The sequence below is a fragment of the Bufo bufo genome, chromosome 2 (genome assembly GCF_905171765.1).
Source record: "Bufo bufo chromosome 2, aBufBuf1.1, whole genome shotgun sequence".
NCBI lineage: Eukaryota > Metazoa > Chordata > Amphibia > Anura > Bufonidae > Bufo > Bufo bufo.
This window is the reverse complement of record NC_053390.1, coordinates 98,775,260-98,798,490: the sequence shown is the minus strand read 5'-3', so window position 1 is coordinate 98,798,490 and position 23,231 is coordinate 98,775,260. Positions and strand designations below refer to the sequence as shown.

Sequence of the window (23,231 nt, the reverse complement as noted above, 5' to 3'; positions counted from 1 at the left end):
TAGAAGTCCCAGCATAAAATAACCAGATTGTTTTATACGGAAAAAGTGCCGGCATACAATAAATAAGATGTCAAACCAAGGCGTATCGCACTACAAGTCCCAGCTTACAATACGTCCACACTGGAGATCCATGTATATAGTACTACAAGTCTCAGCATACAAATGTCAAATCACTGGGTGTGCAGGTATGATCACTGGCTGCCCAGGTATATAGTACTACAAGTCTCAGCAAACAATAAGATATGATCACTGGGTGCCCAGGTATATAGTACTACAAGTCCCAGCATACAATACGTCCACACTGGAGATCCATGTATATAGTACTACAAGTCTCAGCATACAAATGTCAAATCACTGGGTGTGCAGGTATATAGTACTACAAGTCCCAGCATACAATGACATGTCATCACTGGCTGCCCAGGTATATAGTACCACAAGTCTCAGCATATAATGACATGTCATCACTGGCTGCCCAGGTATATAGTACTACAAGTCCCAGCATACAATGACATGTCATCACTGGCTGCCCAGGTATATAGTACTACAAGTCCCAGCATACAATAACATGTCATTACTGGCTGCCCAGGTATAGAGTACTACAAGTCCCAGCATACAATTACATGTCATCACTGGCTGCCCAGGTATATAGTACTACAAGTCCCAGCATACAATAACATGTCATCACTGGCTGCCCAGGTATAGAGTACTACAAGTCCCAGCATACAATACTAGCCTAAGCCTTGATCTGTCATTGGCAACTACAAGCCCCATCATCCACCTGCCCCATTGAGATGGGGAGTAGTACATGAATGACATGTCGGTACCTGCAGAAGGTGAACACACACAGACGTGCTGCAAGCATGACCAGGACAGCTCAGTGTGCACTCCCAGGCATGGCTACCAACCACATGTCAAGGACGTGATGGCAGACATATTTCTTATGGGCAAGTCCCCTAGTAACCAGTGCAAACAATATATGCAGCCGCCCTGTTGTGCTGTGGTCTTCACAGCAGCTTCCACATTCACGACGCCGTACCCTTGATGCTCCGCCAGAAACCTGTAATACAAGCTGATAACCAGCGCCCTCCTCCAACGTCACTGCCCACACACAATGTTGCCCTCAGTTAATATGGCTGCAGAAGAACAGAAGCGGGCGCTGCCTAGTTGTCAGTCCAGTTGGCAGGACCCGGAATAGCACGCCCTCTAGTGGTAGAGGTCAGTATAGCGGTGAAATGTTACAAAATAGGAGCAGATAAGCAGAGGACTTCTGCCAGAATTTGCTTCATTTCATAAACAGAAATCAGTGCACCATAGCAAAACTTTTGGCAGACCCCATCCCTCCCCTCTCCTGTCTGGACCTGCAGAGGGGTGCATACTTATCTGCTTATAGGGTCCCCCGCTGTCAACATTTGGTTGAGACTGCTACAGCCAAGGGTGGACTGGCCATAGACCCTACAGGAAAACTTCCCGGTGGGATGATGCCCTGGGAGCCACCCAGCCAGGTACATAAAGATCTAATGCTCTCAGCCTTAGGGTTGACCCATGTCAGACATTGGGGGCATATCGCTAGCACCTATACTGAGAACGGAGCCCGCAAAGTCCCGGAGGGCGCACCATGCATGTGCGGCTACCCTCCATTCATTCTTATAAGAGTGATAAAAATAGCAAAATGCTGGCTTGATTATTTCCGTCAGTCCCATAGAAATTAAAGGAACGGCGCAATGCACTTCACATGCATTTCAATGGGACATCTGAAAGTAGCCGAGTGTGCCGCTCGGCTATTTTCGGCGCTGCCATAGGAATGAATAGAGGGTGGCTGCACTTCAGGCACTTTGCGCACTCTGTTCTCAGTAAGGGTCCCGCACCTATCAGACATTGGGTGCATATCTTAGCTACAGTCAGGTCCATAAATATTGGGACATCGACACAATTCTAACATATTTGCCCCTATACACCACCACAATGGATTTGAAATGAAACGAACAAGATGTGCTTTACCTGCAGACTGTCAGCTTTAATTTGAGGGTATTTACATCCAAATCAGGTGAACGGTGTAGGAATTACAACAGTTTGCATATGTGCCTCCCACTTGTTAAGGGACCAAAAGTAATGGGACAATTGGCTTCTCAGCTGTTCCATGGCCAGGTGTGTTATTCCCTCATTATCCCAATTACAATGAGCAGATAAAAGGTCCAGAGTTCATTTCCAGTGTGCTATTTGCATTTGGAATCTGTTGCTGTCAACTCTCAAGATAAGATCCAAAGAGCTGTCACTATCAGTGAAGCAAGCCATCATTAGGCTGAAAAAACAAAACAAACCCATCAGAGAGATAGCAAAAACATTAGGCATGGCCAAAACAACTGTTTGGAACATTCTTAAAAAGAAGGAACGCACCGGTGAGCTCAGCAACACCAAAAGACCCAGAAGACCATAGAAAACAACTGTGGTGGATGACCGAAGAGTTCTGTCCCTGGTGAAGAAAACACCCTTCACAACAGTTGGCCAGATCAAGAACACTCTCCAGGAGGTAGGTGTATGTGTGTCAAAGTCAACAATCAAGAGAAGACTTCACCAGAGTGAATACAGAGGGTTCACCACAAGATGTAAACCATTGGTGAGCCTCAAAAACAGGAAGGCCAGATTAGAGTTTGCCAAATGACATCTAAAAAAGCCTTCACAGTTCTGGAACAACATCCTATGGACAGATGAGACCAAGATCAACTTGTACCAGAGTGATGGGAAGAGAAGAGTATGGAGAAGGAAAGGAACTTCTCATGATCCTAAGCATACCACCTCATCAGTGAAGCATGGTGGTGGTAGTGTCATGGCGTGGGCATGTATGGCTGTCAATGGAACTGGTTCTCTTGTATTTATTGAACATGTGACTGCTGACAAAAGCAGCAGGATGAATTCTGAAGTGTTTCGGACAATATTATCTGCTCATATTAAGCCAAATGCTTCAGAACTCATTGGACGGCGCTTAACAATGCAGATGGACAATGACCCAAAGCATACTGCAAAAGCAACCAAAGAGTTTTTTAAGGGAAAGAAGTGGAATGTTCTGCAATGGCCAAGTCAATCACCTGAACTGAATCCGATTGAGCATGCATTTTACTTGCTGAAGACAAAACTGAAGGGAAAATGCCCCAAGAACAAGCAGGAACTGAAGACAGTTGCAGTAGAGGCCTGGCAGAGCATCACCAGGGATGAAACCCAGCGTCTGGTGATGTCTATGCGTTCCAGACTTCAGGCTGTAATTGACTACAAAGGATTTGCAACCAAGTATTAAAAAGTGAAAGTTTGATGTATAATTATTATTCTGTCCCATTACCTTTGGTTCCTTAACAAGTGGGAGGCACATATGCAAACTGTTGTAGTTCCTACACCGTTCACCTGATTTGGATGTGAATACCCTCAAATTAAAGCTGACAGTCTGCAGTTAAAGCACATCTTGTTCGTTTCATTTCAAATCTATTGTGGTGGTGTATAGAGCCAAAAATGTTAGAATTGTGTTGATGTCCCAATATTTATGGACCTGACTGTATATGCCTCCAATGTCTGAGATTGGAGTAGCATTTCTGTGCACTTTTGCCCTTTCTATCAAACAGACCGCCTTGGTTAGGTGGTACATATAGGTGTGCGGGCTCCTCCTCTTATTGGTTGCTGGATGCACATAGAGGTGACTAGGAGCAGCACACCATATGTGCACAGTCTGCTCTCCTGAACATAGATGCCCAACGGCATAGGTAGGTTTAGAGTAGGATCTGCCTGACTGAGACCACCTTGGCGGGGGTAGGTGGGCACAGATGTGTTTTGATCAAAATATATTGGCTAAAGGTCTCAGATTTTATTATATCAGAATGAGGGCTTAGTCTATATATAATGCTTGCATCTATTGTGTTAGTGCAATATTATTTGTTTTCTGTGATTTTGTTTCTGAGATTGGTAAACCCCTTTAATTAATGTAGGAGCATCAGACATTTATGCACCTGGCCAGCAGCCGCAGGTGCCCCCCTGAATTCAATTGTGGCATGGGTGCTAGTATTTAGTGCTGCACTGTGGTATTTGGTTCTGCGGGGGCGGTATTTTGTGCTGCACTACAGTATTGCTGACCACACCTACTTCTGTTGTCCCTGCCTACATATGTTGACCCTGCCTACTTCTGTTGCCCCGCCTTCTGTCAATTGGGACCCACCTACGACACCGCTGCGATCATTTATTTTCTGTAGCAGCATGAAACTGGATGTTGATGGAGGGGGACCAAGGACTACAGCAGTGGGAGAGTGAAGGAGTCAGTGGCGGGGAGCAGGTAAGTATACGTCCCTCCACAAGTCTGGCTACGGGGTGGTTTGTCTAAAGACCCCCAGAAGATAACAACTCTTTTAAATATGGTGTTACCATCCATCACAAGTGCAAATAAGTGAACGTTTTTTTTTTTTGTTAAATTAAATAAATTGTATTACAGATCTTAATAAAGCAAACCTTTAAGAAAAAAATTCACGTGAACTGGAGAACGAGCAGAACACTTACCCGGTGGCCTCCTTTTCAGCTGAAGATCAACCAGTTCTTGGGCTCCTCTTCTGCCACCCAAGATGGCTGATGTGAACAGTGCTGGCCAATCCGAGAGCAGGGCTGGATATGGAGGAAGTGTCTTGGGCTACCAATTCACAGTGCGCACATCAGGTAGTCTGAGAATCGATGCAGCCATCTTGGATGACTGAAGAGGAGCCCGGCGGATCACAGCTGAAAAGATGAAAAGGAATGGGAGCATACAAATGTTTTGTTCTTCTCCAGTTAATGTGAATCTTCTCGAACCAAAGGGCCCCTTTAATAGTGTGCCAGTATCTCTCCACTGTGAGCTGGGTAATGGCGCTCACTCTGTTGATGAATCCGGTTTAGGCTAAAAATTCAGCTCGGTTCTTTTTCAACACCTTTTAGAAAAGGAAAGGAATTTTTTGAAATGAAAACGTCTTGAAACCTCATAAGTTTTATCTGATGTAAGTGGAACAGGTACTACGAATAGTACTCAGTATTTCCACTGACCAACCAGCAAAAATGCTTCGATAAGGCCAAGGCTACACGGTCAGGTTTCTGATGCAGCTTTGGAAGTCAAAACTAGGAATGAATTCAAAAAAGTGGAGAAGTGGTATCTGTGCCTTATACTTCTGCTTTTATGATCCACTGCCGATTTTCACACATCATTTGTGCGTTGCGTGAAGATCGCAGCATGCTCTATATTCTGCGTTTTTCATAGAAATGAATGGGTATGCATGAAAATCGCAGGCATCCGCAAGCAAGTGCGCATGCGGTGCGATTTTCACGCATGGTTGCTAGGAGATGATAGGGATGAAAGCAACCCCGGGCCCCATTAAAGTGTATTCCCTGTATTATTTTCCCTTATAACATGGTTATAAGAGAAAATAATAGCATGCTTAATACAGAATGCTTACTAAAATGTAGATTGAGGTGTTAAAAAAAAATAAAAAAAATATCCTGTTGTTTACGCAGCCGGCATCGTCTTCTTTCTTCATCTTTCAGGACCTGCAAAGGGACCTTTGGTGACGTAATCTCGCTCACCACGTGGTGAGCGCTGTGATGTCAGCGCAGGTCCTGCTGAATGAAGATAGAAGATTTCTATCTTCATTCAGCAGGACCTGCGCTGACGTCACCGCGCTCACCACGTGGTGAGCGCGAGTAGGTCACCAAAGGTCCTTTTGCAGGTCCTGAAAGAAGAAGAAAGAAGGAGATGCCAGCTGCGCGATCAATTGGATTAGGTGAGTAAATTTGTTTGTATTTTTTAACACCTCAATCTACATTTTACTAAGCATTCAGTATTAAGAATGCTATTATTTTCCCTTATAACCATGTTATAAAGGAAAATATTAAAATCTACATAACACCGATCCCAAACCTGAACTTCAGTGAAGAAGTTCGGGTTCGGGTCTGGGTACCACATTCAGTTTTTTCTCACGCGCGTGCAAAATGGATTGAATTCGCGTGGAAAAAACAGAAGAACGCAACACAATCGTATACAAAACTCACCCCACTCGCAGGCAAAATTGCAAGATTTTCCCGCAACGCACCCGCATCCTATCCGGCCGTCACACGCAACGCCCGTGTGAAAGAGGCCTAAGGCCTCTTTCACACGGCCGTTGCGGGAAAAGGAGCAGGTGCGTTGCGGGAACACGCACAATTTTTCCGCGCGAGTGCAAAACATTGTAAATTGCGCATGTTTGGTACCCAAACCCGAACTTCTTCACAGAAGTTCGGGCTTGGGATCGGTGTTCTGTAGATTGTATTATTTTCCCTAATAACATGGTTATAAGGGAAAATAATAGCATTCTGAATACAGAATGCATAGTAAAATAGGGCTGGAGGGGTTAAAAAAATAAATAAATAATAATTTAACTCACCTTAGTCCACTTGATCGCGCTGCCTGGCTTCTCGTCTGTCTTCTTTGTTGAACAGGACCTGTGGTGAGCATTCATTACAGGAACAGGACCTGTGGTGACGTCACTCCGGTGATCACATGATCCATCACCATGGTAAAAGATCATGTGATGGATCATGTGATGACCAGAGTGACGTCACCACAGGTCCTTGACCTGTAATGAATGCTCACCACAGGTCCTGTTCAACAAAGAAGACAGACGAGAAGCCAGGCAGCGCGATCAAGTGGACTAAGGTGAGTTAAATTATTTTTTATATTTTTTTAACCCCTCCAGCGCTAGTTTACTATGCATTCTGTATTCAGAATGCTATTATTTTCCCTTATAACCATGTTATAAGGGAAAATAATAATGATCGGGTCTCCATCCCGATCGTCTCCTAGCAACCGTGCGTGAAAATCGCACCGCATCCGCACTTGCTTGCGGATGCTTGCGATTTTCACGCAACCCCATTCACTTCTATGAGGCCTGCGTTGCGTGAAAAACGCAGAATATAGAGCATGCTGCGATTTTCACGCAACGCACAAGTGATGCGTGAAAATCACCGCTCATGTGAACAGCCCCATAGAAATGAATGGGTCGGTATTCAGTGCGGGTGCAATGCGTTCACCTACCGCATTGCACCCGTGCGGAAATCTTGCCCGTGTGAACTCAGCCTTAGCGTGTGCCCCTGCTGGGTGGACATGTTACTGTTGATTTTCCTCCTCAGTGTCTTGGATGGAAAATCTGCAGCATTTATAGTAGAAGCAAAGTCGATGGGATTTCACAAAATCCCCACACACTGTGGGTATTGTGGAGAAGTTGGCTTGTGGATTCCAAATCTAAAGCAGAAACCTAAATTTGACAGGTCCACTTTGAAAGGATGGTACAAGAGTAGAAAACATGGCTTCTTTCTCCCAGACACAGTGCCACACCAGTCCACGGGTTGTGTTTGATATTGCATGTCACTCACAGGCAATGTCTTCTGTTTGGAGTCACTTGCTTTCCCCACGTTCTTCCAGATATCACTCACCTCTACAGCTTGCCACAAAGACATCTTTGGCTCTTTTCTTTCCATACTCCCTATGGCAACACAAATTCCCCCTCCATTGCTCGTTATTAGTAGAAACCTGTAATAACTTTCTAAAATGTTTTTGCTTTGCGTTGCCATATTCTGATGCTCATAATATTTTCCATCTACAAAGCTGTGTGAAGGCTTGTTTTTTTGTGAGGCGAGCCGTAGTTTTTATTGATTTTGCATTGAGTGTATATGACTTTTTGATCTCTTTTTACTATTTTTTCAGGGAGTGAGGTGAACAAAAACAGCTCTATGCACAGCACTGAATGAGCGCTGCATATACAGATCAGGAAGCGCTATACCGTTTCCTGTTCTGGACCAAGCGGTCATGTCACTGCCAAGGCCAGGAGACTGCAGGAGCTGCCAGGTCTTCCTCGACCTACTGTAGATCAGCTCTGCAGTGAGGCTGTACAGCGCTGTATAATGCCACGGACGTTCTATAATGCCACAGACGGCTGTACAGCGCTGTATAATGCCACGGAAGTGTTCTCCACTGACAGCACACGTCCCCATTCATTTTATTGTGTGTATTCACACATCAGTGTTTTATCACGACCCATGGGTCAGTTTTATTTTAGCACAGATGCATGCTCTGTTTTGTCCATGTTCACGGATCCATCACGCCCATTATAGTCTAAGGGGCCGGGAAAACCACGGATGCCATCCGTGTTGCATCCATGTTTCACGGATCATTAGGAAGAGATACTTTAAAAATTATTTTTCAGCAGTGCAGTGTCAGTGAAACATGGATGACACACGGACAGCAAAAAACGAACTCACAAACCCAACATGGATCCTTCACGGACATCTTCACGAATGCATCACTGACCACGGACATGTGAATGAGGCTTAACTAGGGGTACTATGTAAGTTACAGGAGAAATCAGTAGTAAAAATAAATAAAGAAATAAAAAGTGATGTGTTGTATGACCTCAGGGGGGACACAAAGTAAAATATACCAAAAAAAATTGTTTTATAAAAATAAAAAAGTTTCAGGTGTAAAAAAGCGCCCAATATAGCACCCTATATGGTAAAAAATGGACATATTTGATATTGTCGCATTTGTAACAACCGGTTCTGTAAAAATATCACATGATCTACCCCATCAGATGAACACTGTAAAAAAAATTTAAATAAAAACTATGCCAAAACAGCTATTTCTAGTCATATCACCTCCCCAAAAAGTCATATGTACCCCAAAATGGTACCATTGAAAATGTCACCTCATCCCACAAAAAGCGAGCCCTCACATAAAACAATCACCAGAAAAATGGAAAAAAAAATTGAAAATGGTGACACAAAAGCATGTTTTTTTTTTTTAAATGCTCTTGTGCTCGGATCGGCTCATGCTGAGAGGGTCCCCTACCTAAGCCTATACTATACCCCCCCAACCTAGAAGCAGCAGAGTTATGCCGGAACTGCTTATCGAAGGGTAGCCTAAAGGGGGCTACCCCAATGATGAGACCTGAAAGAAGGGAGGGCTCCTGGGTGGGTTGAAATAGTTCGAACCGACAAGTGGGGGGAGGAGGGCCAGGTTTAAATAGTGAACGCCCCGCCTCCCCTCACACAAATGCGGCACTCTTAATTGCCTACCACTTGTGCTCGGATCGGCTCATGCTGAGAGGGTCCCCTACCTAAGCCTATACTATACCCCCCCAACCTAGAAGCAGCAGAGTTATGCCGGAACTGCTTATCGAAGGGTAGCCTAAAGGGGCCAAAAGAACCATGCAGAGGAGTTTGAAAACTTGATAACAGAAACTACAGACCAAAACTCGAAAGCCAATGATATTTCGTATAAGGACCCGGGATATTACGCATGGAACACGCGGAACTGCGACGACCCAACCGTTTGATGACATGTACTGGCACCTTATGCATGGACGCTGCCGCTGCCGCGCCCATGCGGAAGGAAAGTCCTGTGATCCAGCGAGGACCGACCCCTGAACCTGTCAACTAACCTGAATTTACGTAAGAAAGGCCGCGGTGGTTAGCCGGGCATTGCCTAGTTCGAGTACGGGAGAACATGCCGCTTGGACTAAATACTACGCAGCCAAGCCTCCAAGGCCTGCACCGGACACCATCTGCTGTCCGTGGGAAAGTATCTGACCGCCACTGATTGCCCCGGCCGTGACGTCTTGGACGAGGCCAAGGTGAGGACATAGATGGACCCGCGCCGGATGAGCTGACCTTTCCGCAAGCACCCAGCCAGCGTATTGGTGCCCATGAGCTCGCCTGACCTGAGGAATCCATGGAAAGCCAGGTACAAGGCTGTTTCTACCAGAGCGCTAACCTGCGGCCCGAACGGTTTACCCTGCAGTTTGCCTGTCACGGCCTGAACAAGCTACCGGTAAATGGCTGACGCCCATGTCGTTTCACAACAGACATCTTGCGCAAACCCTTCAACGCCGCTTTGATCGGGTGGGCGGAGAAGAGTGACGGTAGGTCCGGATGTAGCCTGCACCAATGGTGCTGAATACCTGCCATGTATAGTTAACAATGCTATAGGACAGGTTTAATTGAGAGTGGCAAAAACCCAGACAAAGCCCAATAGGTGAGTGATAGGTCCCCGGCCAGCGGCCGGGTAGGTGTTCTCATATCTCTGAAACAGGCGCCAAGCTGTCTTGTAAGCCCTCAGAGTATTACTGGCCAAGGAATTGGCCATCAGTCTCTTAGCTATGGTGAGATGAGAGACTAGTCCCGGCGCAGCTGGGCCTGGTGAGGAATTTTTTTTTTTTTTTTACCTCCATGCGTGAGAGACTCTAATGGCGGAGTCCTGTGTGTAAACCTAAAGCGGAGAAGCCATGCGCGAGAGACTAATGGCGGAGCCATGCGTGAGAGACTAATGGCGGAGTCATATGTGTAAAACTAAAACGGAGAAGCCATGCGTGAGAGACTCAGATGGCGGAGTCATATGTGTAACCTAAAACGGGGAAGCCATGCGTGAGACTCTAATGGCGGAGTCATATGTGCCAACCTAAAACGGAGAAGCCAGGCGTGAGAGACTACTGGCGGAGTCGCATGTGTAAAACTCACACTGAGAAGCCATGCGTGAGAGACTCTAATGGCGGAGTCATATGTGTAACCTAAAACGGGGAAGCGATGCGTGAGAGACTCTAATGGCGGAGTCATATGTGTAAACCTAAAACGGAGAAGCCATGCGTGAGAGACTCTAATGGCGGAGTCATATGTGTAACCTAAAACGGGGAAGCCATGCGTGAGACTCTAATGGCGGAGACATATGTGTGAACCTAAAGGAGAAGCCATGCGTGAGAGACTAATGGTGGAGTCATATGTGTAACCTAAAACGGAGAAGCCATGCGTGAGAGACTAATGGCGGAGTCGTATGTGTAAAACTCACACGGAGAAGCCATGCGTGAGAGACTCTAATGGCGGAGTCATATGTGTAACCTAAAACGGGGAAGCCATGCGTGAGACTCTAATGGCGGAGTCATATGTGTAACCTAAAACGGGGAAGCGATGCGTGAGAGACTCTAATGGCGGATCCGTATGTGTAAAACTCACACGGAGAAGCCATGCGTGAGAGACTCTAATGGCGGAGTCATATGTGTAAACCTAAAACGGGGAAGCCATGCGTGAGAGACTCTAATGGCGGAGTCATATGTGTAAACCTAAAACGGAGAAGCCAGGCGTGAGAGACTCTAATGGCGGAGTCATATGTGTAACCTAAAACGGAGAAGCCATGCGTGAGAGACTCTAATGGCGGAGTCATATGTGTAACCTAAAACGGAGAAGCCATGCGTGAGAGACTCTAATGGCGGAGTCATATGTGTAAACCTAGAACGGAGAAGCCATGCGTGAGAGACTCTAATGGCGGAGTCATATGTGTAACCTAAAACGGGGAAGCCATGCGTGAGACTCTAATGGCGGAGACATATGTGTGAACCTAAACGGAGAAGCCATGCGTGAGAGACTAATGGCGGAGTCATATGTGTAACCTAAAACGGGGAAGCCATGCGTGAGACTCTAATGGCGGAGACATATGTGTGAACCTAAAGGAGAAGCCATGCGTGAGAGACTAATGGTGGAGTCATATGTGTAACCTAAAACGGAGAAGCCATGCGTGAGAGACTCTAATGTGCCAACCTAAAACGGAGAAGCCAGGCGTGAGAGACTAATGGCGGAGTCGTATGTGTAAAACTCACACGGAGAAGCCATGCGTGAGAGACTCTAATGGCGGAGTCATATGTGTAAACCTAAAACGGAGAAGCCATGCGTGAGAGACTCTAATGGCGGATCCGTATGTGTAAAACTAACACGGAGAAGCCATGCGTGAGACTCCGATGGCGGAGTCATATGTGTAAACCTAAAACGGAGAAGCCATGCGTGAGAGACTCTAATGGCGGAGCCATGCGTGAGAGACTCAAAAATGTGTATATATATATATATATTATTATTATTATTATATATATATATTTTTTTTTTCACTATCAACCACTTAAGCAGCTCCCGTATGGGCACAGCTCTGAGTACGAGCATGAAGAGCATGGTATAACGCAGATCACCTGCACGGACTAACTAACATCCTGTGCCTAAATAACCCCCTTGGAACCTAATGTACGGCCGGCAGCAGGAAGCCAGCCACCGCCTATGATCTGCTCCCTCTGACCGAGCCTAGTACTCCTTCCCCTGATCCCTGCCTACCTAACGGCACGGCGGCCCGTGCCAGACTTTATTGAAGATGAGGAGCCTTACCCCCCAGCCGCATGGGGAGCTCACGCTGCTCCCTGGCAGAATGCACCAGTGCGGGGGAGCCCCCCTCCTCAGCTAGGGCCGACCCACCGCCGGCTGGACACTCGTACCGCGTGGGGAGCAGCGCCACTCCCTGGCAATGTGCACCGGATCAGAGGGAGCCCTTCCTTTACCGTGTGCCCCGGCCCCCGCTGGTTTGAACCGTGTGCCGCGTGAGGAGCCGCACAGCTCCCTGGCATTGTGCGCTGGTGCGGGAGTGCCCCCCCTCACCTAGGGGCTGGTTATTGTGACTGGAACCCGCTGGAAGACTGAAGCCTAACTGGACCTACCTGTGACCGTGAAGGCTGACCTCCCAGGCCGTGGCTGACCCACGTGCGTAGTCGTGACGCAACTACCCGTAGATGCCCACCCAGTGCCTGTAGTTAACGGGAGTGCGACCGAGTCTGTGGATGTGACCGACTAGCCCCTGTAGTCGTGAGGGGACCCTACATCGAGAGTAGCGGTAACGGACCATCGCCTGTAGACGTGGTAGTATTACCTCATGAGTCTGTTTACATGAGACTAATGCCTGCAGTCGTGGCCGGTCTTAATAATGAGTCTGTAGTCGTAACGGATTTGTGCCTGCAGTCGTGGCAGGGCTTTAGAGCGGGTCTGTAGTCGTGACAGACTGATGCCTGCAGTCGTGGCAGGACTTTATAACGAGTCTGTAGTCGTGACAGACTGATGCCTGCAGTCGTGGCAGGGCTTTATAACGGGTCTGTAGTCGTGACAGACTGATGCCTGCAGTCGTGGCAGGACTTTATAACGAGTCTGTAGTCGTGACAGACTGATGCCTGCAGTCGTGGCAGGACTTTATAACGAGTCTGTAGTCGTGACAGACTGATGCCTGCAGTCGTGGCAGGGCTTTATAACGGGTCTGTAGTCGTGACAGACTGATGCCTGCAGTCGTGGCAGGGCTTTATAACGAGTCTGTAGTCGTGACAGACTGATGCCTGCAGTCGTGGCAGGGCTTTATAACGGGTCTGTAGTCGTGACAGACTGTTGCCTGCAGTCGTGGCAGGGCTTTAGAGCGGGTCTGTAGTTGTGACAGACTGATGCCTGCAGTCGTGGCAGGGCTTTATAAGGAGTCTGTAGTCGTGACAGACCTGGCAAAGCAACATTCCTATCTATACCATTAATTTTATTTTTATTTATTTTTTATTTATTTATTTATTTATTTATTTTTTTCCCCACCAAAGGCCACGACTGTAGGCGCCACCCTGTAAGAGATGCGCCAGAGGCCTGGACATAATAGTCCACCATCCCCCGTCCCCCAAGCCTATGCAGGAGAAAAGAGGGGGTTGGCCCCCGCATGCACCACCCCTGACTCCCCTGGCGGCCATGACAGCCACGAACCCCACAGTATCGTAAGTTAGCCCACCACCTGTGGACCTGAATAACCAAGGACAGACGTGTGAGTGAGCGCACGCCGGCTGGGCGACCCTTCACTCATGCCACCGCTCCCTAGCTAACCACCGGATTATTGTGACTGCGCCCGAACCAACCCCCTGACTGACCGTATGGGCTTACGGGCGGCCCGGCTGCGTGCGCAAAGTGACGTGGCCAGCCCCCCTCCTTGAAGCCCTCTTTATTTTTGATCCTTGAACATATTCCAAATTTATTTTTTTTATTTTTTTTATTTTTTTTTACTCCTGCCTTAGTACCTAGCCACTGTGCCTGAGCAGAGGAGCCCTGCACCTGGACTGCAGTACCAGTATGGGCCTGTAGGTGTCGCCCTCTATCAAGCCAGGACCTGCTGGAGCGCAGCAAGCCAGTGATTCCCTTCTAGGTTAGAATTAACCATTGAAATCCTAACTTGTTATACAGTGCACATGTCTGAGTATCTGCTTATCTTGTCTTGCCTGAGTTTTGCGCAGTAAAGAAGACGAGTTTATTCTGCAGCGGATTCCTAGACATGACTGAAAGTCACATAAGCATGTCCACCTTCACAGCCTCGCTAATTGTAATTACCAGGAGAACGTGCATCAGGATCGGCTGCGAGGGATTTGCGCTCCGCCATGTGGAACATTGCATCCCGTGCCCACTGCTATCGACTATTTGTACAGGGAAAGCCGCGGCGTATTAATCGCCTATAGGTTTCGGCTTCCGCCCCCTGATCCTGCAGCTGGACCTCCGCTTACTGATTGCAGCTAATGAATGGATCCCTGTGTGAGCGGACGGCGTTTTCCTCTACGGCGGAACGAATGTTTATGTTCTGATACGGGAGTGAGTGATATCTAACGCTGCGTCGTGGAGCCGACGGCCGGCGTGACCGATGCTCAGGGTATGCGAGCGGACGTCGGGACCCGTCGCTGCTGAGCCACAGGTGAGGGGTGCCCGCCTGGGGGATGCTGCATGTGGGAGCGGGGGTGCTTAGCGCAGGGCCTGGAGCTGATCGGGGTGCCTGTAGCGATCGGGAGTGCGGGCAGTCTCCAGCGCAGCTGGGGACCGGCGGCACGCTCGGCAGCCCCACATATTATACATAGCAAGACGGGTGTGCAAGCCACCCTGCCTACCTAATCACCGTAGCGACGAGCCCGACGCAGCCGATCCCCCGATCCTCCAGTGACGCATGCCCTTCTCTGGCACCAACCCACAAGCCGATTTGAAATAGTTCGAACCGACAAGTGGGGGGAGGAGGGCCAGGTTTAAATAGTGAACGCCCCGCCTCCCCTCACACAAATGCGGCACTCTTAATTGCCTACCACTTATTGTGTAAAACTGAAAAAATAGACATATTGTTACGTCCGTAACAACCATCTCTGTAAAAATATCACATGATCTACCCCATCAGGTGAATCCCATAAAAAAATAAAAATTAGGCCACCTCACCTCCCAAAAGAAACAAATCAAATGATCAAAAAGTTGTATGTCCTTGGTTCCCCAAAAATTGTACCAATAAAAAGTACAGTCTTAATTAAAAGTACAGTTTTAATTAAAAAAGTGATTTTATTATGCAAAAGTGGTAAAACATAAAAAAAAATTATTATTTTTTTGCTATAACCATAATTGTATTGACCGGCAGAATAAAGTTATCATATCATATATACCACATGGTGAACCCCATAAAAATAAAAAACACTGATATTTTTGCCCACCTCACCTCCCAAAAATTTGAGAAAAAGCAATCAGAGTCAAATGTACCTCAAAATGGTGCCAATAAAAAATACAACTTGTTCCACAAAAAATTAGCTCTCATACATCTGTCAACCAAAAAATAAAAAAAGTTATGGCTCTTAAAATATGTTATGCAAATTCCATATTAGAAAATACTTCTTCCCCAAACAGCAGTTTACGACTGCAAATGCAGCGTTACTGTATACAGGAGAAAATGGGTAGCAAATTGAGGGGTGATATTCTCTTGTTATCCCTTGTGAAAAAGAAAGTTTGGAAGTGACATTTTATTGTAAAAAAAATAATTTCATTTTCACATTCAAGTGTTATAAATTCAATGTGGAGTCAAAGTGCTCACTACACCCCTTAAAAATTCCTTGGGTGGTGTAGTTTCCGAAATGTAGTCACTTTTTGGAGATTTTCACTGTAGGGATACCTTAGGGCCTCTTCACATACAACATGGTGCCCAAAGACCATTCCAGCAACATCTGCCCTCCAAAAACAATATGGCGCTCCTTTTCTTCTGATCCCTGCTGTGTGCCCATATAGCAGTGTACGACCACATATGGGGTGTTTCTGTAAACTACAAAATCATGGTAATGAATATTAAAGTTTGTTTTGCCGTCAACCCCTGCTGTGTTACAGGAAAAAAATGGATTAAAATGGAAAATCTTTTATTCCTGTAGAGCACCTAAAGGGCTAACATTTCTAAAATCAGTTTTGAATGGTTTCAGGGGAGTAGTTTCTAAAATGGGGCAATTTATGGGTGGTTTCTATTATATATGCCCCACAAAGTAACTTCAAAACTAAACTGGTCTTTAACCGCCTCCGGACCGCCTAACGCAGGATTGCGTTGCGGAGGCGGTCGATTTGTTCCTCCTTGACGCGCCGGCGCGTCATCTCGCGAGACGCGAGATTTCCTGTGAACGCGCGCACACAGGAGCGCGCGTTCACAGGATCGGGAGGTAAACGAGTGGCTCTACAGCCTGCCAGCGGCGATCATTCGCTGGCAGGCTGTAGATGCGATTTTTTTAACCCCAAAAAGGTATATTATACGCTGTTTTGTTAACAGCGTCTGATATACCTGCTACCTGGTCCTCTGGTGGTCCTTTATGCTTGGATCGACCACCAGAGGACACAGGCAGCTCTGTAAGTAGCACCAAACACCACTACACTACACCCCCCCCCGTCACTTATTAACCCCTGATCACCCCATATTAGACTCCCTGATCACCCCCCTGTCATTGATCACACCCCTGTAAGGCTCCATTCAGACGTCCATATGTGTTTTGCGGATCCGCAAAACACGGACACCGCGGATGCGCAAAACACAGGCACCGGCAATGTGCTTTCCGCATTTTGCGGATCTGCACATTGCCAGAAATATATAGAAAATGCCTTTTCTTGTCCGCAATTGCGGACAAGAATAGGACATGTTCTATAGGCTCTACAAAAAACGCAGTGTTCGCCCGATCAGGCCTGATCTTGTGCGCACACTTGCGTTCAGTCCGCCCCACCGCAGTGACAGAAATGTTTTTTTTTCCTGATCACTGCAAAAACACCGTAAAATCGCTGCGGCGCTATAAAAAGATCACTTTTGAGGGGCATGGCGAGTTCATAGAAATTTTTTTTTTATTGTCACAAGTTAGCGGAAATTGATTTTTTTTTTTTTAGTTTTTTCTTACAAAAAATGTCCACATTTCCGCTTTTCACTGACGTGTGCTGTCCACATATTCCACAGACAGCACACGTACCCATTAATTTAAATGTGTCTGTTCACATTTCAGTCTTTTTTTATCACGGAGACATGCACTATTTTGATCCGTTATGCGGACCAAGAATGCCCATTATAGTCTATGGATCCATGAAAATCACGGAAACACCACGGATGGCATTTTTCACTGAAGACAGATAGGAGATTCTTTGGAACGTAATTTTCAGTTTAGCAACGTCCGTAAATATCGGATGACACAAAGAAGATAAAAACGGACACACGGACCAACCATGGATCCTTCACGGACATCATCACAAATGAAACACGTACGCTTTTTCTCACGGATGTGTCGCTGACACGGAAATATGGATGAGGCCTTATAGTTAATGGGGTCAGATGGCATCCCTTTAAAAGTTTTAAAAGTTTCACCATATATCAGAAAGAAATAGGAAAATAAATCCCCCACCCCTTATCTATACGACCGTATTTTACATCCGTTTCCTATCCGCAGGACGCAGTGGGACATACCTCAACCTGGGAACATGAGACCACCACAGAAATCCGTCACTGTCCTACCGGATCCGGAACAGTTGGGAGGTATAGACACGGCCGTGAGCATGAAGCTTGATTGGAACTCTAGGCTGATAGAGTTGTCTTAGGCCTCTTTCACACAACCGTTTTTTTTTTTCGTTCACGGGCTGTTTTTTGCGTTCCGTATACGGAACTATTCATTTCAATGGTTTCGCAAAAAAAACACGAATGTACTCTGTATGCATTCCGTTTCCATATTTCCAGTTTTCCGTTCCGTTGAAAGATAGAACATGTCCTATTATTGTCCGCAAATCATGTTCCGTGGCTCCATTTAAGGGCTCGTTCACACAAACGTTTTTTGCGTTCCGTATACGGACCGTATTCGGAACCAATTATTTCAATGGTTCCGCAAAAAAAATGGAATGTACTCCGTATGCATTCCGCTTCCGTATTTCCGTTCCGTTCAAAGATAGAAAATGTCCTATTATTGCCCGCAAATCACGTTCTGTGGCTCCATTCAAGTCAATGGGTCTGCAAAAAAACAGAACACATACGGAAATGCATCCGTATGTCTTCCGTATCCGTTCCGTTTTTGCGGAACCATCCATTGAAAATGTTATGCCCAGCCCAATATTTTCTATGTAATTACTGTATACTGTATATGCCATATGGAAAAACGGAACAGAAACGGAAATACAATGGAAAAAAAACTGAACAACGGATCAGTGAAAACCACTGAAAAAGACATACGGTCGTGAGAACAAGCCCCAAGTCAATGGGTCCGCCAAAAAAACAGAACACATACGGAAATGCATCCGTATGTCTTCCGTATCTGTTCCATTTTTGCGGAACCATCTATTGAAAATGTTATGCCCAGCCCAATTTTTTCTATGTAATTACTGTATACTGTATATGCCATGCGGAAAAATGGAACGGAAAAATGGAACAGAAACGGAAACACAACGGAAACAAAAAAAAACTGAACAAAAGATCAGTGAAAAACGGACAGCAAAACACTGAAAAAGCCATACGGTCGTGTGAAAGAGGCCTTACTGATACATTGTAGCAAACTATCAGAAAATGAAAAATCTGTGCTATTGATACATTTGCCAGAAGATTCCCTGAGAGGTAGAATCGCAGGTTTTTACCTCCAATTCGTTCACTAAATCACAGAAATTGAAACACAAAGTACATTCATTTGTAGAAGGAAATCCCTTTCTTCCCATCTGTGATTTGCTGTATACTAGATGTATAGAAAGACTAGGATGAAGGGCTCCGTATTAATCATCCTGCATATTACAAGGCACAACGTGAAGGATGCGAGTAAGGTGATGGCAAATGAAGGGTTAAAGGATGGGAGTAATAGGGTAGCAGCAGGGAGGGAAGTGTTCACACTGGACCTATGGTGACTGAGGGGTTGTGATTGTCACCCAGGCGCCTCCCTCTGACACCGTCAGCTCCACACACTCCACAGGCTGCTGCAGGTGTGCACGGTAAGGAATGCTGCCCTGTGCTGGGTGCAATGTGCCCGCTGTACCCTCCTGGCTCTGGGAAGGACAGCGCCATAAACTCTACATCCTGTAGACAGTGACAGCTGTTTTTCCGGGTGCCTAGCCTTTTACCCCTTCCTTTCTCCAGTTCATTGACAGAGAGATGATCAGGGCCCGGTGTCTTTTGTCATGTACAGTGCAGCTGCACAATGATCCCTCTTTTATGGCGAAGCCCCTCGTATCCCAGCTGAGACTGCATGCATGTGGTGCTGCCCGGTGTATGACGTCACTATTGGAGAATGCATGTCGTTTATGGTCCCGGTGTGCAGGGACTGGGACTGGGCATATTGGCATAAGAAAAGCCCTGTCCTACTTATTTGTTGCAGGGTTGCTGTGCACAGAATGCCAAGTACATGGAAAGCAGGGCGCCGCTGCTATGTCCATGTATATACGAGGTCCTGTGCGGTCAGAGGCTATTATTATTAGTATTATATAGGCTTTGTTATTTTTTGCTGCTGATTGCAGTGTGAACTGAGGTTATTAGACCTCATACACACCAGGCGCTCAGACACATGGACTTCTTATCAGGTCTACAATTAGGGTCAATCACCTCCATGTCCCACAGTGTTCTAGGGGATCACACCGCACAAGCAATTTGGCAAGAAAAGACACAATTTTGTTTTGCCCCTGCATGAAAATATCATGCACACAGAGGTACGGCCGGCACCTACAGAATATCATGAACTTAAAGGGGTACTCCAGGCTTTAGGTGCGCCATCTCCTCCTACAGCTGATCAGCGGGGGTGCCGGGTGTCGGACCCCCATGATGTGATATTGATGACCTATCCTCATAAATGAGAGCCCGGAGAACCACTTTAAAGGGGTTATCTGATGAATAATATGAAAATCAGACATCATATAGGACATGACAATCTCTTTCTAACAAAGCTAGAACCAGCCCTGTACCTCACATGGATCCAGAGATCTCCCCATTCATTGCCCCAACTGTTCTGCTTAGGAGAACTGGTGGCAGTTGGAGGATGGAACTGAGCATGTTCTTCTGTTTCAGTGAGGACGAGAAATTAGTAAAAGAGCAAACAGCAGGTGGCGCTATACAGATAGAGTTCATTTAATAAATCAGTGGCTATACTACATTTTTAATTACATGCAATTACAGAAGTAATCAGATCCAGGTGCTGATTTGAAAACTGTAGAATATTTTTAATGGGACATCCTATTTAAAACACACTGATGGTATAAGTTCGGGTTCAGACATACAGACTCTTATAAGAAGAGAAACGTATCCTTTGGCCTGTAATGTTGCCATAGGGTACTGTTGTCAGCGTCGGACTGGCCTACCAGAGCAGCAGAGGACTCTCCGGTGGGCCAAAGCTCTGATGCCACAGTGGGTCCCAAAGGTCCAGGAGAGAAAAATAACATTTGGAGCTGCCTTTAGAGATAATCACTTGCCAATAGGGTCTATTTCTTTTACTCAAAACCTATTAGACATTATTGATGATATAGGGGTTGGTAGCCAATAATAATTTTCTCTGATGGGCCCCGGGGACCCTGATGCATGGCAATACCACCCATGTAGAACTGTAGAACTATTATTATGTGACTTAATGTTGCATGATAAGCCAGTATGCACCTAATGGCTCATGCATACGACCGTGTTGAGGCAGGGCCCATGCTGCGGACCGCAAACTGCGGTCCGCAATGCACAGGCACTGACCGTGGGGCCCACTTGAATAGGGACCGCGATCCACATCCGACAGTCCGGATGCATGCACTACTGTTTTGCGGTGCGGAGGCACGGACAGAAACCCCACAGAAGAACTCCTTAGTGCTTCTGTGGGGTTCCGTGCCTCCGTTCCGCACCGCCCCTCCAGGCCGGACATTCCCACTTGAATGGGTCTGCATCCGTGATGCGGTGCCAGAACGTCCGGGGCCTGTATTTTGCGAACCCGCTGTTTGCGGGCCGCAATACGGGCCCAGTTGGCATACGGTCGTGTGCATGCGCCCTAAATGTGATGATTGCTATGGCATGCTAACTCAATAATTACATGACCCACACTTAGGGCTCATGCACACAAACCTGTGCCATGCAAATTGCAGTCCACAATGCATGGACACCATCCGTGTGGCCTGCACTGACGGAACCAGACCCATTCAACTTGAATGGGTCCGCGATCCGTCTGCACGTTCTATTTTTTTGAAGTGTGGCGCAACAGAGGGAAATGCCATGAAAGCGCTCCATAGTGCTTCCATGGCATTCTGCTCCGTATCTTCCGGATTGCAGACCTATTCAAGTGAATGGGTCTGCATCCATGATACGGTGCAGACACAGCCGGTGCCCATATATTTCGGATCCACTGTTTGCTGGCCGCAACATGGGCACGGCCGGCACACTTTCGTGTGCATGAGTCCTTGCAGAGACCGGCCTGCAGGGGCATGTGAGTGCGGTGGCCTGATGGGGGTAGTAGTTGATACTCACGGTTTACTGCAGCTCCCTGGGTCGGCGTGCAGTGACGGGAAGGAAGGCACCGGATTTCTTCAGGGCACACTCTGGTGTTGAGGAATCTCCTGCCAGATGTTGGTTGAAGAGCCCTTGATGGTATAGGGTTTAAGTTGCAGGGAAGCCAGGGTCCCTGATGTTGTAGTGCCAGCACTCTTGGGTGCACATGAGATGGAGAAATAAAGAGGAATCCGTTCGAATAAATAACTGGAACATTTACTGAGAATCAGTAAGAATCGGATTATTGCAATGCAAAGCAGTAGTTGTAATCCGTTCAAAGGACATCAAAAGATAGCTGTATCTGTAATCCTAATAACAGGCTCTTTGAGGTATTGACTCTGGTCACACTCAGGCTGTGGTAACTTATAGCTGACTATCTTCCAGGTGTGGCGTATACATCAATAAACTTCTCTGTTTCACACGGCCGTACATAGATCTTGCCTTCCTGGCTTACTCACAATTTCCATAAGTGTCCACACTGTCCATAGAGGAACGTGGCTCCAAATACAGCTTATACTTCACTGTGCTCCTGTCTCACATTGCGTGCTAATGGAGTCCATAGGCTGAGGTACCACTCTCACCTCCACTAGTCTCTCCTTATACTCTCTCATCACTCTGAGTTACTTGTATTCTTCTCTTTAGGCAACTCAGAGGGGTAGCTACTTGTCAGCTTTCCTTTAATTCTTGGTTCAGTAGGTCCAACCCTAGCTTCGGTTAGCTTTCTCTTTTTGTCTGACTCTGCAGTCTGTTTGTGGTGTCTGACTCTGCAGTCTGGCTGTGGTGTCTGACTCTGCAGTCTGGCTGTGGTGTCTGACTCTGCAGTCTGGCTGTGGTGTCTGACTCTGCAGTCTGGCTGTGGTGTCTGACTCTGCAGTCTGGCTGTGGTGTCTGACTCTGCAGTCTGGCTGTGGTGTCTGACTCTGCAGTTAGCATTCCTTGGCTTCAGACTAAACTGATGCTGACCTGACTGCACTGTACTGCTCTCATCTGCTGCACTTCACTGACTCATTCCTCTCACTTCCTCCAACTACTTACTCTGCCTTGCACCTTCTATATACATATGTAGTAGAGTTAACATGTATGCTTAACTAGACATGTCAACTGAACTAGTTGTGTTGACATACCTCCCAACTTTTTAGACAGTCAAAGAGGGACACTTATGGTGTATTATCTGAAAGGTGCACTTTTCCTGCATATTTATATACTTCAATAGCTTTTTTTTTTTTTACACAATAGCGCAAAAATGATCTGAATATAAAGATTTCTAAATCAAAATGACATCAAATAAGATAATAATATGCAAGGCGGGCTTTAATATATAGATAGGAACCAGGGAAACACGTTCTGGATCAATATTGTAAAAGTAATAATGCAAAACTATACCTCATATCAAAAAGAGGGACATTTATGGTGCAAAGAGGGACAGAGAGACTTGGGTCAAAAAGAGGGACTGACCCTTCAAAGAGTGACACTTGGGAGGTATGCATTGAGTTAAGAAATTTTAATTAAGAGTTTAAGTGTTAACTCTGCTACATCCGTATATAAGTGGTGCCAGCAACACCTAGGGGGTGACTGGTTGTGTCTGCATGCAAGGCGTAAACAGCCTGTT

General features: G+C 46.5%; 2 protein-coding genes across 5 annotated transcripts in view; one reads left to right on the top strand and one right to left on the bottom strand.

Moving 5' to 3' along the window:
- Positions 1-1,069, bottom strand: part of NLN (neurolysin) — an 80,414-nt gene extending 79,345 nt beyond the window's left edge. The window contains exon 1 of one of the 2 annotated variants that reach the window (XM_040421352.1): positions 1,037-1,069. Coding sequence is in view for 1 of the 2 variants with exons in the window: in XM_040421349.1 (XP_040277283.1) it covers positions 825-862 (38 nt within the window). In the remaining variant the exon portion in view is untranslated. Of the gene's footprint in view, positions 1-824; positions 969-1,036 lie in introns of those variants that run through there. The other variant, XM_040421349.1, reaches the window with a different exon arrangement.
- Positions 1,070-19,049: 17,980 nt separating this feature from the next.
- Positions 19,050-23,231, top strand: part of SGTB (small glutamine rich tetratricopeptide repeat co-chaperone beta) — an 85,845-nt gene continuing 81,663 nt past the window's right edge. For all 3 annotated transcript variants that reach the window (XM_040421344.1, XM_040421348.1, XM_040421347.1), the window contains exon 1: positions 19,050-19,107. The gene's annotated coding sequence lies outside the window, so the exon portion shown is untranslated. The remainder of the gene's footprint in view (positions 19,108-23,231) is intronic.